Source organism: Pseudophryne corroboree, chromosome 8 (assembly GCF_028390025.1).
Source record: "Pseudophryne corroboree isolate aPseCor3 chromosome 8, aPseCor3.hap2, whole genome shotgun sequence".
Classification (NCBI taxonomy): Eukaryota; Metazoa; Chordata; class Amphibia; order Anura; family Myobatrachidae; genus Pseudophryne; species Pseudophryne corroboree.
Genome location: NC_086451.1, coordinates 362,413,587 through 362,429,180, shown reverse-complemented (window position 1 = coordinate 362,429,180; position 15,594 = coordinate 362,413,587). Strand labels below are relative to the sequence as shown.

At 43.5% G+C, this 15,594-nt stretch overlaps 1 protein-coding gene across 2 annotated transcripts in view; it reads right to left on the bottom strand.

The window, feature by feature from the left end:
* Positions 1 to 15,594, bottom strand: part of LOC134949136 (plastin-3) — a 192,663-nt gene that overhangs the window by 21,527 nt on the left and 155,542 nt on the right. For both annotated transcript variants that reach the window (XM_063937544.1, XM_063937543.1), the window contains exons 6-11: positions 10,815 to 10,896; positions 7,571 to 7,736; positions 7,240 to 7,382; positions 3,994 to 4,089; positions 2,325 to 2,520; positions 597 to 675 (exon numbers count right to left, since the gene is read on the bottom strand). In XM_063937544.1, the coding sequence (XP_063793614.1) occupies positions 597 to 675; positions 2,325 to 2,520; positions 3,994 to 4,089; positions 7,240 to 7,382; positions 7,571 to 7,736; positions 10,815 to 10,896 (762 nt within the window). The remainder of the gene's footprint in view (positions 1 to 596; positions 676 to 2,324; positions 2,521 to 3,993; positions 4,090 to 7,239; positions 7,383 to 7,570; positions 7,737 to 10,814; positions 10,897 to 15,594) is intronic.

Genomic DNA, 15,594 nt, shown 5'->3' with positions numbered 1-15,594 from the left:
CTTACACTACTAAATAAACAAATACAAATGTCTATGTCCATGATCTGCCTAATACATACACAAGCCACGCAATCTCATTACTGAACATTAGTGTCAAGTTCTCTTTAAGACAAGTGAAATTATTGCTGCCCTCTGACAACTGTTTGTGTCTACGAATTCATGAAATAAGTTCCAATATAGTATATTTTTAAACCTCATAGGTCAATGTACACCAATGGAGGTTCACTTAACGTGTGCTAAATAATTCTCTTCATGATGTAATGCATATATCAAGAGGTGACCAAAAAAAAAAAGTCTGCCCCTACCACACCTGTTTTAGCAGTACAAAGCCTGAACACTGAGGGCCACAGGCTTGTACAGTATGAGGAAAGGTTACCGATGTGTGTATGCTGTGAGACATCAGTCATTTGATTTAGGTTATTACCAAATGTATTAGGGTTAAGGCTGCAGGCTCACTGGTCTATGAATCACTTTCTTCAAAACTGCTGCCCAACCACTATCCAGACAGGCTTTAAAACATAGGTGGAAAAAGTAACTACAATACAAACCATACAGTGTGCCATTTGCACATGAATTTAAACAGTAGATATACGTACTTGTACATATGATTAACGTGGGGATTTACTCCAAGGGAGTTCATCCAGTTCCGGAATGTTCGTTCCTCTCGAGTTTCCCCTGGAAAAGAAAATTAAGTTAAAGCAACATACAACGGCCAGTAAAACAACAACTCTTACTATGCAATGTTAAGTCATGTCCTTGACTTTGTGTAGCCAGTCCGTGCAACTTTAAAAATTAGCTGGTGACACCTATCGCTAAGGCCATTATGGAATACTTAACAGTACTTCTTAAAAAACATAACGATACATGTAAAATTAAAAGAAAAGAAAAAAAAAATACATGAGATATTTAAAAGTATAGTAGCGCACGCAATACAATCAGCAGCCAGTAGATGGCACAAAAGCTCAATCAAGGTGTCAGATATTTCCTAAGATGTCTATAGTATGCCTACGAACAGAATCCAAACTTTAGTTCGTATTGTTGATGATTCAGAAGTGGATGCAAATCGCTCCAGTGCTGCGTCTTCAGTCGCAGTGGATTTGCGAAGATATGCAAATACAGCAGGAGCCATCTTTTATCAAGCAAAAAAAAAAAAGGTGGTCCACCGTGGCTTCTTAGATCCGCTGCTTGTGTGTGGGCATGCAGCATCGGGGAAACCTCGCAACCATTTGACATCTAGGCAGAATGTCCGCAACTAAGCTGCCAAGACCAGTGACTCTGCATCCGAAGAAGCAGGCACTGGCTTTGGCAAACCCCCCCAAAAAACAATCACCGCCCTGACACAGTTTTGAAAAAGTACAGCTGTTTATACCCCCCCTCTCCAAATGATTGCAGCCTGTCAATCAAGTTGCGTTTTACGCAGTACTGCGAGCGAAGCCACAACACCATTGTGATACATGTGCACAGTCATTTGCGACTGAATCGAAACAGCTTCCATCTCTAAATGAGGCCCTAAGGTACGTACTGCAAAGCTAGAGCAAACATGAGCGCTGCTTAGCTATCTATAGCTTTTACTTGCCTCAGAATACATATACAGTAAATGACAGATTAGTCCTGCATTTGTAATAGTAAAATGAATTGGGCTGTGCATAAAAGGTATTTCTTTTCCATAGAAATAATCCAGTAACTGCCCCTTGTTAACGGGTTAGTCACCCTTCCCTCACTTGGCTATTCCATGTCAGATGTTCTCACTTCTCCTGGTTTTTAATCCAGCGTTCAGTCACAATGCTGATGGATTTCCCTAGTGTAGTCTTAGCACATTAGAGTGACTGCTGCAAGTTTAGAGCACAGCTGTCCTAAATCTTCAGGACTACGCTATAAAACAGATACATGCTACAGTCTTCTGATTCACAAACTCAGATGGTGGACTTTAGCCAAAGAGGAGTTCCAAGGTCCCTCAACTACCGAGTAACCGTGTCACCAGCTGGGCTTCTCCACAGTCAGCTCATCAGGGAGAGAGTCAGTAGAAGCAGGTCAACATCAATGGGGCCAAATTATAAAATATCAAGTTTACCAAGTTCTGGAATTAGCTTTAGGTTGATTACAACTTTTTTTTTTAAAATAAAATATCTAGTTCTATTGAGAATATTAGCCAAATATCATATAGGATCTAGACCTATACTAGAACACTCTTTAATCTAAATAATAATTTATAGAGAATCGATAATTAAAAATGCACTCATCTCCTTTCTGATATTGCCAATAACAAAAATAGGAAGTCTCCAAATATTGGAGATAAGGCCATGCCAGTGCCAAATATTCCTTACCTTCGAGGAGTGTCCAGTCAATGTCCTGGTTCTCGGGCTTAGTAAGTGCTGGGTATTTATTAAACAAGTTTGCTACAAAAGCAAGATTTAATTTGGGATTTCCGCTCACAACATCAGCAGGCGTAACGAACTGCCTGCAGCCAAGCCTGTCTGCCTGCTGCAGCATGTACTCTGCTCTCTTCAGATCATCTTTCTCCTGTTGGGGCAAGTAACAGAACGTCTGAAATCTCATAGGTGTAAGTAAAAATGCATGTCCTTCCATGATTAGAAAGTCATAAAAACTATTCCTATGGTGGTGGGGGTGGTACATGCTTCAACACAAAACCATAAATATTGAGATATTACATACAAAGTGATGCAACACATGCGAGAGACCAGAATGATGACCGCTAGCAAGGCAAATGCACCCAGAATGCTTTGCTCTGGGCGCGCAAAGGAAAAAAAAAAACACCACTATTTGTATATGCAGTCTATTTCTCGGTTCTATATTATTTTCCATATTACTTGCCAGCATCTGCACTGTACTATTCCCACAACGTTTGGCACTACAAAACTAGTAACGTGCCCAATACCAGTCTGATTGAAATCCTGTTGATTTCTTATTGCAGTGGTTCTCAAACTCAGTCCTCAGGACACCAAACAATTCATCTTCTCCCGTAGCAGGTCTACTCATTACTCACTGGCACATTTTAAAAGGGACCACAGGTGGAGCAATTATTTCACTAGTGATTCTGTGAGGAGACCTGGAAAACATGATCTGTTTGGGGTTCTGAGGCCGGAGTTGAGTCATTGTTGTATACCTGTACAACAATGACTACCATTGGCTGGTCACTAACAAGCAACCAAAACGAACCACTCTTTCATCCTGAGAATCTGGAAAGGTCTAATTTAGCTGAGTTGTTCGCTAGCTGTTTTCGGTCGCTGCGCAGTGATCAGGCAAAAAAACGGCACTGCGGCGCAATGCGCACGCGCGACGTACTATCACAACAGCCGATGCAGTTTCACACAAGGTCTAGCGATGCTTTTCAATCGCACTGCTGGCCGCAAAGTGATTGACAGGAAGTGGGTGTTTCTGGGTGGTAACTGACCGTTTTCGGGGAGTGTATGAAAAAACGCAGGCGTGTCAGATACAAACGCAGGCGTGCCTGGGGAAACGCAGGCGTAGCTGGCAGAACGCAGGGCGTGTTCGTGACGTCAAAACAGGAACTAAACAGTCTGAAGTGATCGCAAGCTAGGAGTAGGTCTCGAGCTGCTCAGAAACTGCACAAACTTTTTTTGTAGCAGCGCTGCGATCCTTTCGTTCGCACTTCTGCTAAGCTAAGATACACTCCCAGAGGGCGGCGGCTTAGCGTTTGCACGGCTGCTAAAAGCAGCTAGCGAGCGAACTCCTCTGAATGAGGGCCAAAACTTGGGAAATTACCCCATGGCCCAGGACTCGGGTTGAACGACTCTGTGAGCTGCTTAAATAACTTGGTGCCCATTGTGGTCACATGGGTGAATTTCACTGACATTAGCGTAGCATTATTAGAAAACACATATACAAATAAAACTAAACATTAACCAATTGCATCAGGGGACTATAGTCAAGAGAGAACCAGCAAAACATCCATTCTAGTAATTTAACCCCCTCCACGTTTTATACAGTATAGTCAAACAAGAGCATACGTACACTGAACCCAGACATGTTGATATCTATTCTCTCTTCACCTTCCTTCTGTCCTTTAGGTGCAATCTGGTTTAGCAGATGGAAGTAGGCTCTCGAGTCCTGTGGATTGTAGAACATAAATAGCAGTTTTAAATCATAAATTTACTGCAGAACTTATATGTATGTTTGTCCATACAGATCACCAGTCCACACCTATGTGACATTAAAGCCTATTGCTCCAAATGAGCAGCATAGACTGAGTGCCTGTTAACAGCCTTACATGACATGGGTGAGCATTCAGGTTCGGTATATTAGTTATACAGTTAAAATGTTGACATTGACCATATCAGCATAAATCTTCCATCAACATTGTTACAAAGGCGACAAGCCAGTTTTCCGGTCCGTAACCCTCCTGGAAATGATGACATTGGGACAATATTGGAAGGAAATTTAAAAGAATAAACAGAACAGGACACCTGTTCCTAACTGTTATTCTTCCAGCGCTAATATCAATTAGTGATTAATAGTGCATCAAAAGCAGCTGAGTAAGACCACTAGCTAGGTTGCCAACTATATGGAAAACAGAGAAAAAGTGTATACTCCACGCTATATGTACACTATATCAAGTTAAACTATAGTGTGCAGTCTGTCATATAGAATAATTGACTCAGTAGAACTAAAAGGATACGTATAAATGAATTCTTTATCCAATAATCATTAAAAAAGACACATTTCAAACAAACAAGCAGCATATACTTAGCAACAAATAATTAATAAGTATTAATGATCATTAATATAGCATACAATATGGTAGAATTTCTTTGTTATAATGCCGTATAAAATTGAAATACACTGGCGTCCCAGTGTTTAATAAAATGTCCCGCAAGGAATAATCACAGCCTTGTAATGATGAGCTTTTATATATAAATTGGTGTATAGTTACCCATGTGCTGGTTCCTGAGAATTTAAATGAACAGGGTCCGTTTAGATATCTGTGCACATGTACGGGTATATACTTAGTTGAGCTGATTAAAGCTGGTTTGGAAATGCCGTGTAATTACCACGGCTATGCTCCAGGCAAATGGAGATGTTTGATAACCTGTATATAGGACTCCAAAGAACTCACTTCCTCGTCACGGGTGTTAGACCTCACTGCGGAGGCCAGCAGCAGTCACTCAGTGCGGGTGAACGGAGTCCCGGACGTCTACAGCACAGCACAAGGATCGATGTCAGTGCTCCAGCTGAAAGCCGCCGGCTGAAGCGCCCGGCGTTACCAGGCCGTGATGAATTGTGGCTGTGAGAAGCCGTATGCGGGATCAATCAGCGGGTATTGCCGAACAACTGGACATAGAAAGTGGACGCCCACTTTCTATGTCCAGTTGTTCGGCAATACCCACTGATTGATCCCGCATACGGCTTCTCGCAGCCACAATTCATCACGGCCTGGTAACGCCGGGCGCTTCAGCCGGCGGCTTTCAGCTGGAGCACGGACATCGATCCTTGTGCTGTGCTGTAGACGTCCGGGACTCCGTTCACCCGCACTGAGTGACTGCTGCTGGCCTCCGCAGTGAGGTCTAACACCCGTGACGAGGAAGTGAGTTCTTTGGAGTCCTATATACAGGTTATCAAACATCTCCATTTGCCTGGAGCATAGCCGTGGTAATTACACGGCATTTTCCAAACCAGCTTTAATCAGCTCAACTAAGTATATACCCGTACATGTGCACAGATATCTAAACGGACCCTGTTCATTTAAATTCTCAGGAACCAGCACATGTGTAACTATACACCAATTTATATATAAAAGCTCATCATCATTACAAGGCTGTGATTATTCCTTGCGGGACATTTTATTAAACACTGGGACGCCAGTGTATTTCAATTTTATACGGCATTATAACAAAGAAATTCTACCATATTGTATGCTATATTAATGATCATTAATACTTATTAATTATTTGTTGCTAAGTATATGCTGCTTGTTTGTTTGAAATGTGTCATTTTTAATGATTATTGGATAAAGAATTCATTTATACGTATCCTTTTAGTTCTACTGAGTCAATTATTCTATATGACAGACTGCACACTATAGTTTAACTTGATATAGTGTACATATAGCGCGGAGTATACACTGGGACAATATTGACCTTCTGCTGTCAATACAATGTTGACATGTTAACTGCATACAGATAAATGGGGATAGTTTTTGAAAATAACAGTAAATTAATTTCTATAAGTAAATCTTCCAAATCTGGTAGAGTCATTACCAGACCATCGTGTATCATAAGACTACTCAACACTTGTCACTACGGTAACTATCCCCGGCTATACCACCGACTACTGCTGTGGAGCAATATCCTGCTGGCAAAGCCATCTCCATTATTATTTCCCAAAGCTGGTCTACAGTGTGTTATATGTGCACACTCATCACATGGCGCACACACTGTCCTGCATTATATGAACAAGTCAAGTTAATATTGTACCTTAACAGAGTAACCAAAGTCAGTTAGCTGCAGAGAGGAGAACAGAAGCGAGACAGCCATAAGAGTCCATTTGACGCATTAGAAGAGAGACAGATTGAGTTAAACATAAATACACAACTGGGACCATTACTGTTCCTGACCGTCACATACACAGAACTGTAATAGGATGCACAGAACACTGGCCTTACAGAAAGCAGCAGATGCTTTAGACTAAATAATGCACCTTTAAAATGGGATTTGCAATAGCTTTTTACTGTATAATGATCTATTCAGCAAGAGTGCTCCTCTGTAACTACTGATCTGAGAGAGGAAAGTACTTAGCATAACCCAATCAATGCCGTCACGTCAGGTACTGTACATAGGGAGGGGAGGCTAGGAGAACAGGGCCAGTGCCGACCACCTGACGCCACAGAGTGCGAGTTGCGATTCTCTTTCGGGCAGAGAAAAGAATTAGGAGTACTCAGGGAAGGATGTAAAAAGTAAAAATCCATTGTACAACCCACTGACAGATTCTCTCCAATTCAGACTTAATACATCTGTTCTCAAGTAATAAAAAACCGCATAAAGTATTGTAAGATTAGAGATCCTGTCACTACGTTGTATGAAAGTCATTAATGAGTGAAACAAAACACCTGTACTCAATTAAAAATGAGGCCTCATCTGTCACTATTCAGAAATACGTTCAACCTGGATTTCCCGGAAGACAGAAGGGACACACAATGCATTATTAAAGAGCCATATTGACATTTGACAGAGGGAATTACCAGGCTTTGCAGTACATGAATACCTTAATGTCTGAGCTGAAGTTATTGATTTTCTGCCAACCAGCGTTCTCCAGATGGAAATTTGCCCATCTCAAAAGCAGCTCTTCTGGGGACAATTTCATCAGGTCTTCCAAAGTCTCTCCATCACGAAGCAAGGCCGCCAGGGCTGTGGGGAGTGAGGGGGCAGAAAAAAGGTGAGCTGGACAGAAAGCTTATTAAGGCAATCTTTAGATCATAATTAATGGGCATGCTTTTACTATATAAATGTAATCATTTCTGCAGTTTTTAATCTTTTAAAACACAGATTTTGGGGCATTTGTGACCTGCATACTAGCACTTAGCACTACGTCATACCTTCATTCCTGCTGAGCTCTATGTCAGCAAACAATCCAATCTTAATGATCTGCCACAGCAGTCCCAGAACCAGGTGAGGTTTCCCAGCCTTAAGGTCTTCTGCTCCAATGTTAACCACATGACAGCCAATGGCAGAGGCAGAATTCAATGCCAAGTTCAGGTTTTCCTGTAAGCAGTAAGGTGAGATCATCTCATCAAAGCAGGAAACTACTGAAATAGCCATTGTTAGACATCTAAAGGGGAACCACGTCTTGGCAATGTTGTCATCTTTTCTGTGTGAAGATGTGGGATTAAGTTTCTCTTAAGGTAAATTTCACAGGTGGATGGAGGAGTTTAATTGCACTAGCAGAAAAGAAATTCCCACTTCAATGTTTGTTTCACGGAAATGAATAACTGTACGGTTCAAAACTCCCACTCCTAAAGTGTGCACACAAACTGAATGGATGCAAGAAATTCTCAATTTAAAGCTAACTCAGTGTGTTGCGCTTGCTGCATTGACACTTTTTCAAGAGCAAACATCATTCGAACTTACGAGCTTGGCAAGCCCGCAGCTATGAAACCACTGCCAAAACCGTGACAAAAACTTTTCTGCCAGCAACCTCAGGAGCTACCTGGAAAGTGTCCACTGGCACCATCACAGCACGTGCTATAAGTTAAATGGTCAATAACACAGTACGCATTATATTTTCTACAATTTAGTTGGTCACCTTCATCCATTCAGGTATCAGAAGTGATTAAATATTCTATTAACTACTATAACGTCCATGTTCTAATTAAACCAGCAATGCCATGTAAAAAAAAACAAAAAACACAAAAAAAAAACAACACACACGAAAACAATTCCCTTGTTTTGTTTCAGCATACAGACATAAAAAGTTTCAAATTCTGCTCAGTATTATGGACTACCGTAGTCACATGGTACACTATTTAGAGCAGAGAGACTTCTGAATGCTTTCTGAGTTTTGTCTACTGTAAAAGCATTCCCTTCCTACTATATCTCATGTGCCTTTAAATGACATGCTGAGAGCCTGTAACGGACAGCCATATTTTGTGCGACTTTCAGAGAGATTCTGAAACGCAGATAATGATTTGTAGAAGAGCAGTTTAAAAAAAATGACTGACTGTCAGATGAACATGCTATTTAAGGAAAAAAGTAAACATAAAATGAGGCTTCCATAAGCAAAGCCACATTTTTTAATAATAATAATAATAATAATAATAATAATAATAATCAGTTTCTTCTACAATGCAGCCTATTCTGTTGCACTTTACAATTGGTACAACAGTAATAGAACAAAGCTGGGTAATAACAGACAGGCAGTTAGGAAAGCCGGTTCCGGTATGAATGGTCGACCATGTTATGATCGACAGTCATTAGGTCGACCACTATTGGTCGACATTGACATGGTCGACATGGACACATGGTCGACACGTGAAAATGGTCGACACATGAAAGGTCGACATATGAAAAGGTCGACATGAGTTTAACTTTTTTTGGTGTCGTTTTTTGCGTAAAGTGACTGGGAACCCCAATTAGTGCACCGCGTCCCCTCGCATGGCTCGCTTCGCTCACCATGCTTCGGGCATGGTGCCTTCGCTCGGCACACTTTACCGTTCCAATCGTAGTCCATGTGGATCGTAAAGTATGGAAAAGTTCCCCAAAAGAAAAAAAAAAAGTTAAAAAACTCATGTCGACATTTTCATGTGTCGATCTTTCATGTGTCGACCATGTGTCCATGTCGACAATGTCAATGTCGACCAATAGTGGTCGACCTAATGACTGTCGACCATAACATGGTCGACCATGTGAACGGATACCAGGAAAGCCCTATGCTGTGTAATATTACTTCCATTTTAATCTTAAGGCCCATATACACTGGGCGATTTTGAGCTGAAAGCAGCTCACCTTTGGTGTGTTGAGCTGCTGTCAGCTAAAAACCGCCCAGTGTGTATGCCCTGGCGATGAGCAATTAGGTCAACAGCTTTCCATAGCGTCCTGCTATGGAAAGCCATTCACACCCCGCTGACATCGCTGGGCAGGGGGGGGAAATCACTCAGCGTGTGTGCACTGAGCGATTTTCAGCCCATCGATGTCAGCGATCATCGCTGTGTATACACGCTGGGCAAAAACGCATGCGCACAGCGTCTGTTTACTGAGAGAGGGGGACAGGGAGCATGCCAGCAGCTCACAGAGTGCTTGGCATGCCCTCCACAGACACGAAAACAGGCTCGACCCGCGATCGCGGCACTTCCACGAGGCCACGCCGCCTACCCACGAGGCCATGCACCTCTGTCCCTTCCCTTAAATTTCTAAAGTTGGGAGTTATGCTTAAAGCATTAAAAAGGTTAAAGGACCATAATACATACGGGTGTGGTATGGAAGGTAGATGGTTACTAGGTCGACAGGGTCTCTAGGTTGACATGTTCTAGGTCAAAAGGGCGACATGATTTTTTTGTGTTATTTTTGTGTTGTTTTCTTCGTAGTGTGACCTCGAACACCAATTAGTGCACCGTGTCCCCTCGCATGGCTCGCTTAGCTTGCCATGCTTCAGGGAAGGTGCCTCGCGCAGGTTACCATTCCCAATCGTAGTCCACGTGGATCGTTAAGTATGAAAAGGTTCAAAAAATAAAAAATAATCATTGGGGTGAAAAAAACACCTCACGTCGACCTTTTGACCTGTCGACTTAGTAACTAGGTCAACCACTATTGGTCGACAAGGTTTCTGTCGACCTAGAGACCGGATCCCAATACACACAGTACAATGAAAAAGAGAGCTCTTGAAAAAATTACTTCGGAGCAGATTGGTTGGTACGATATCTCTCCACTTTATCCCTTACCAAGGCTTAGTACATCTGCCCCACAATCTATTAAAACTCCCATCACAGAAACGAAAAATGAATGACTATTTAAAAAAAAAACAACATTTTCCATCTGGCACCACTGGTTTATCACCAAGACTACGAGAACCCAGTTAATGGACAGCATGGCTACTGTATGTTGCATGCAGACTGTTTTACACTGATGCAAGAAAACCTCTCTCTGGTAAAAGTACACATGGATTATACTCAAATTGCTGAGCAAAAATAGCACAAGAGAGGTGGCTGCTAGACACGTGAAGCTCACATGGTAGACAGACTCTGCTTCTAACCCATGTGTACCTGAAATATGAAGTAGAATTACAATATCAACTGTTCTATCCAAGATATTCTCTGCATGCACTAAAAGTAAGCCTTTGTGACTCACCTGGATAGTGAAAGGAGTTAGTTTCTTCTTGTTAATTGCCCTTTCGTCAATAGTGTCTGCTACCGACAAATTGATCATTTTACTAAAGAACAAAATTTAAAAAAAATAAAAAAAAAACTACTTAATACCAATGCACAATTATTACAGAAAAATAACATACTGCATAACAGACACAATAAGGCAAGCTTACGATGGTGGGAGTTTTTTTTAGAACTGTGATGTTGCCCATAGCAACTAGGGTGGCTAATCCTGGGATTGGCAGGATCCCGGGATTTTGGCCAAAAATCGTCTGGGATTCAATCCCAGGATGGACCATTTTCAATCCAGATACCCCATATTGAAAAAATGGTCCGGGATTTGCCACCCTAATAGCAACCAATCAGATTGTATTTATTATCTTCTAGAAGCAGCTAGATAAATGTTAAGTAGAATCTGATTGGTTGCTATGACCAACATCTCCCACCTTAGTAAATTTACACCATTATAGGGGACACTGTTGTGTTATTAGAAGTCTACAAAAATATTTGTGAATTACTGGGGGAAAACAAAGGGACAAGCCAGGTGTCAGCCATGAGTCACATGTCACAGGGAAATAGATTACAGTACTAGGTACTATGAGACAATAGTCTGGTGGCAAATGCCTATTTTACTATTGATATTTTCAATTCTTCATCTAACAATATATTCCCTTTTACAATGTAGCACACTATGGGGGTTATTCAATGTTCTTAGCTTCAGAGGTAGCGAGCAGAATTGCGCGAGTATCTTCTAGTGTTGGGCATCTTTTTTGCTGAAAATGCATCTTAATTACATCACAATGTGACTAAGACACACTAGGAGACTGTGCTGAATAATGTGATGTATGACACTTGTATATCTGTGTGCGACAGTCTCTGAACCTGTAATATGAAGTGCTCCAATGTAACAGCGGCAGCCTTTTTTCCCAATAAAAGTTCTGCTCTGCTCTTTATAGACTCAGTCACACACAATATTCAGTTGTTGCATATCAAAGTAATCAGCACATCTCCTTGTGTGTCCTAGTTGCATTATGTTGCGATGAAGATACATTTTAGGCACAAAAAAAAAATTAGGATTTTGAATACTTCCGGTAAATCCTTTTCTATGAGTCCGTAGAGGATGTTGGGCCGCTCAAAGAACCATGGGGGTATAGACGGGATCCGCAGGAGACATGGGCACTTTAAGACTTTCAAAAGGGGCGTGACCTGGCTTCTCCCTCTATATCCCCCACCAGACTCAGTTTGGAACTGTGCCCGGCGAGACGGACATTTCGAGGAAAGGATTTAACAACAAAGGTGAGCACAACACCAGCTCACGCCATAAGCATGCCGTACAACATGGCAGATAACTGAACACATGTCAACGGACATGAACACGATTCAGCAAGAAGCTGAAAAAAAACATAACATCAACTGTGTTTAACCAGAACTACATGCCGAGACACCCCGGGCAGCCGCCCACCTTCCTAGTGGAATGGGCATTCACCGATTTCGGTAACGGCAAGCCTGCCACGGAATGAGCCTGCTGAATTGTTTGACAAATCCAGCGTGCAATGGTCTGCTTGGAAGCAGGACATCCAATCTGATTGGAAGCGTATAAAATAAACAGAGACTCTGTTTTCCGCAATGGAGCCGTTCTGGCTACATAGATTTTCAAGACTCTGACCACATCCAGAGACTTATCCGCAGCCAAAGCACCAGTAGCCACTGGCACCACAATAGGTTGGTTAATATGAAAAGAGGAAACCACCTTTGGCAGAAATTGTTGTCGAGTTCTTAACTCAGCACGATCTTCATGGAAGATCAAATAAGGGCTCTTGAGAGACAAGGCCGCCAACTCTGACACCCGCCTAGCGGATGCCAATAAAATGACAACCTTCCAAGTGAGGAATTTCAACTCCACTTTACGTAAAGGTTCAAACCAATGAGACTGAAGGAATGATAACACCACGTTAAGGTCCCAAGGTGCCACAGGGGGCACAAAAGGAGGTTGGATATGCAACACCCTTTTCACAAATGTCTGCACCTCAGGAAGTGAGGCCAGTTGTTTCTGAAAGAAAATGGACAAAGCAGAAATCTGTACTTTAATGGAGCCCAATTTAAAGGCCCTCATCCACACCCTTTTGTAGAAAATGGAGAAAACGGCCAAGGTCAAATTTCTCCACATGAGCTTTCTTGGACTCGCACCAGGAAATATATTTCCTCCAAATACGGTGATAGTGCTTCGACGTCACACCCTTCCTTGCCAGGATAAGAGTAGGTATGAATTCACTGGGAATACCCTTTTGGGCTAAAATCTGGCGTTCAACCGCCATGCCGTCAAACGTAGCCGCTGTAAGTCTTGATAGACGTACTGCCCCTGCTGCAGCAGGTCCTCGCGCAGAGGAAGAAGCCAGGGATCGTCGACCAGTAACGGCAGAAGATCCGGGTACCAAGTTCTCCTTGGCCAGTCCGGGACCACAAGGATCGCCGGAATGCTTGTCCTTTTTAGAAGCCTCAGTCCCTTTGGGATGAGAGGAACCGGAGGGAACACATACACTGAGGGGAACACCCAGGGTGTTTTCAGTGCATCCACCGCGTCCGCCTGAGGGTCCCTGGACCAAGAACAATACCTCGGAAGTTTCTTGTTAAGGCGAGACGCCATCATGTCTATATGGGGAACCCCCCATCGCTTTGTCAGCAGCGTGAAGACCTCCGGATGGAGGCTCCACTCTCCTGGATTTAGGTAGTGTCTGCTGAGGAAGTTGGCTTCCCAGTTGTCCACTCCCGAAATGAATATTGCAGACAGAGCACTTGTATGCCTCTCCGCCCAGCGAAGAATCTTTGTGGCTTCTGCCATTGCCGCTCTGCTTCTTGTGCCGCCTTGGCGGTTTATGTAAGCTACTGCCGTGACATTGTCCGATTGAATCAGAACCGGCAGGTCTCGAAAATGTTCCGCTTGTAGAAGGCCGTTGTAAATGGCCCTCAGTTCCAGAATGTTGATGTGAAGATGAGTTTCTGGACTTGACCATCTTCCCTGGAAGGTCCCCCCCAGAGTGACTGCCCCCCAACCTCAGAGACTTGCATCCGTGGTCACTAAGATCCAGTCCTGGATCCCGAACAGACGTCCTGCAAGGAGGTGAGAGCTGTTGAGCCACCACAGGAGGGAGATCCTGGTGTTGGGAGATAGAATTATCTTCCGGTGCATATGCAGGTGGGAGGAAAAGTAACCGAGCGCTTTTTCTCCTTGTAAATCAGGACCCTGGTTTCAGGTGTAATGGGGTCCTCATTAATATTCAAGATATCTTTAACAGCTACAATCATATACTGAATACTCTTAGCCAATCTTGGATCTAATCTGGAATCAGCATAATCGACATCGGCATCAGAGTCCGTGTCGGTACCTGTGTCAACTAATTGGTCAAAACTACGTTTGTGTGACCCTGCAGGGTCTTGCAACTGTAATAAAGCGTCCTCTACTGTTCTCTTCCACACCTGGGATTGAGACGCAGACTCAAACTTTTGATTTAATGATGTGACACTAGCATGCAAAGCATTCAAAGTATTTAACCAATCTGCAGTCGGCGGTGCCGACATGGCCACTCCCAAAACATTTGGTGTCCCCAACAAATCGTCCCCCGGAGAGGAGTAATCAGCCTACGACATGTCGACACCTGAGAAACAGCACACACACACCAAGCAGTGAGGGAACACAAAGGGAAATAGCCAGCTCACACCCCAGTGCCAAATAAGCAGGTCTGTGAACACCAAAGATGTCCCAGAGCTGTCTGTGCTTGTTTTACATAAATAAATATGCCCCCTCTATGTCAGCCCCCTGGTACTTGCTGCGGAGAGGAAGGACCAGCGACTTCAGTTTGTGGAGGAGGAAATGGCGCCAGTGAGCAGTGAGGAAGAAGCTCCGCCCCCAACATGGCGCGCTTCTTCTCGCTTTTATTATTTAATTATATGCCGGCGGGGGTTAGCGGGCAGTGCCAGGGCACTGTAGGATTATGCCAGCCTTATATATGAGGTAATATATACTCCCCAGGGCACCCCTCCCCAGCGGTGTGTACTCAGCGGGAGCATGGCGCGCACTGTGCATAACCGCTGTGCGGTACCTCTACAATGCCATCTTGAAAGATGAAGAGAAGTCTTTTCCTCTTATACTCACTTGTCTTCTGACTTCTGGCTTGAAGAGGGGGGACGGCAAGCTGTGGGAGGGAGCATCCACGAGAGCCCGGCGTTAGTCTCCCCTCAGGAGCTGAAGGCATCCTGTCAGCAGCAGCAGAGCCCTGGAACTCATCAGAAGTGGGTCTAGACTGCTCTCCCCTCTTGCCCACGAAGCAGGGAGTCTGTAGCCAGCAGATCTCCCCAAAATAAAAAACCTAACATTAAGTCTTTCAGAGAAACTCTAGGAGCTCCTCCTAGTGCCCTGTGTCTCGTCCGGGCACATTTCTAAAACTGAGTCTGGTGGGGGATATAGAGGGAGGAGCCAGGTCACGCCCCTTTTGAAAGTCTTAAAGTGCCCATGTCGCCTGCGGATCCCGTCTATACCCTCATGGTTCTTTGAGCGGCCCAACATCCTCTAGGACGAAATATAAAAAAAAAAAAAAAAACACTCCCAACGTTACCAGAGTTGCATGGGACCTGGCTGCACACTCATGCCAAGCATCTCTCGCTGCATGGCGTATTGAGGCTAGATGTAGGAGGACACATCCGTAAGTCGTCACTTTGACCGGCGTTTCGGCGCCCCAAGCAGTACTTTAGATGGGTTTTGCAGCTTT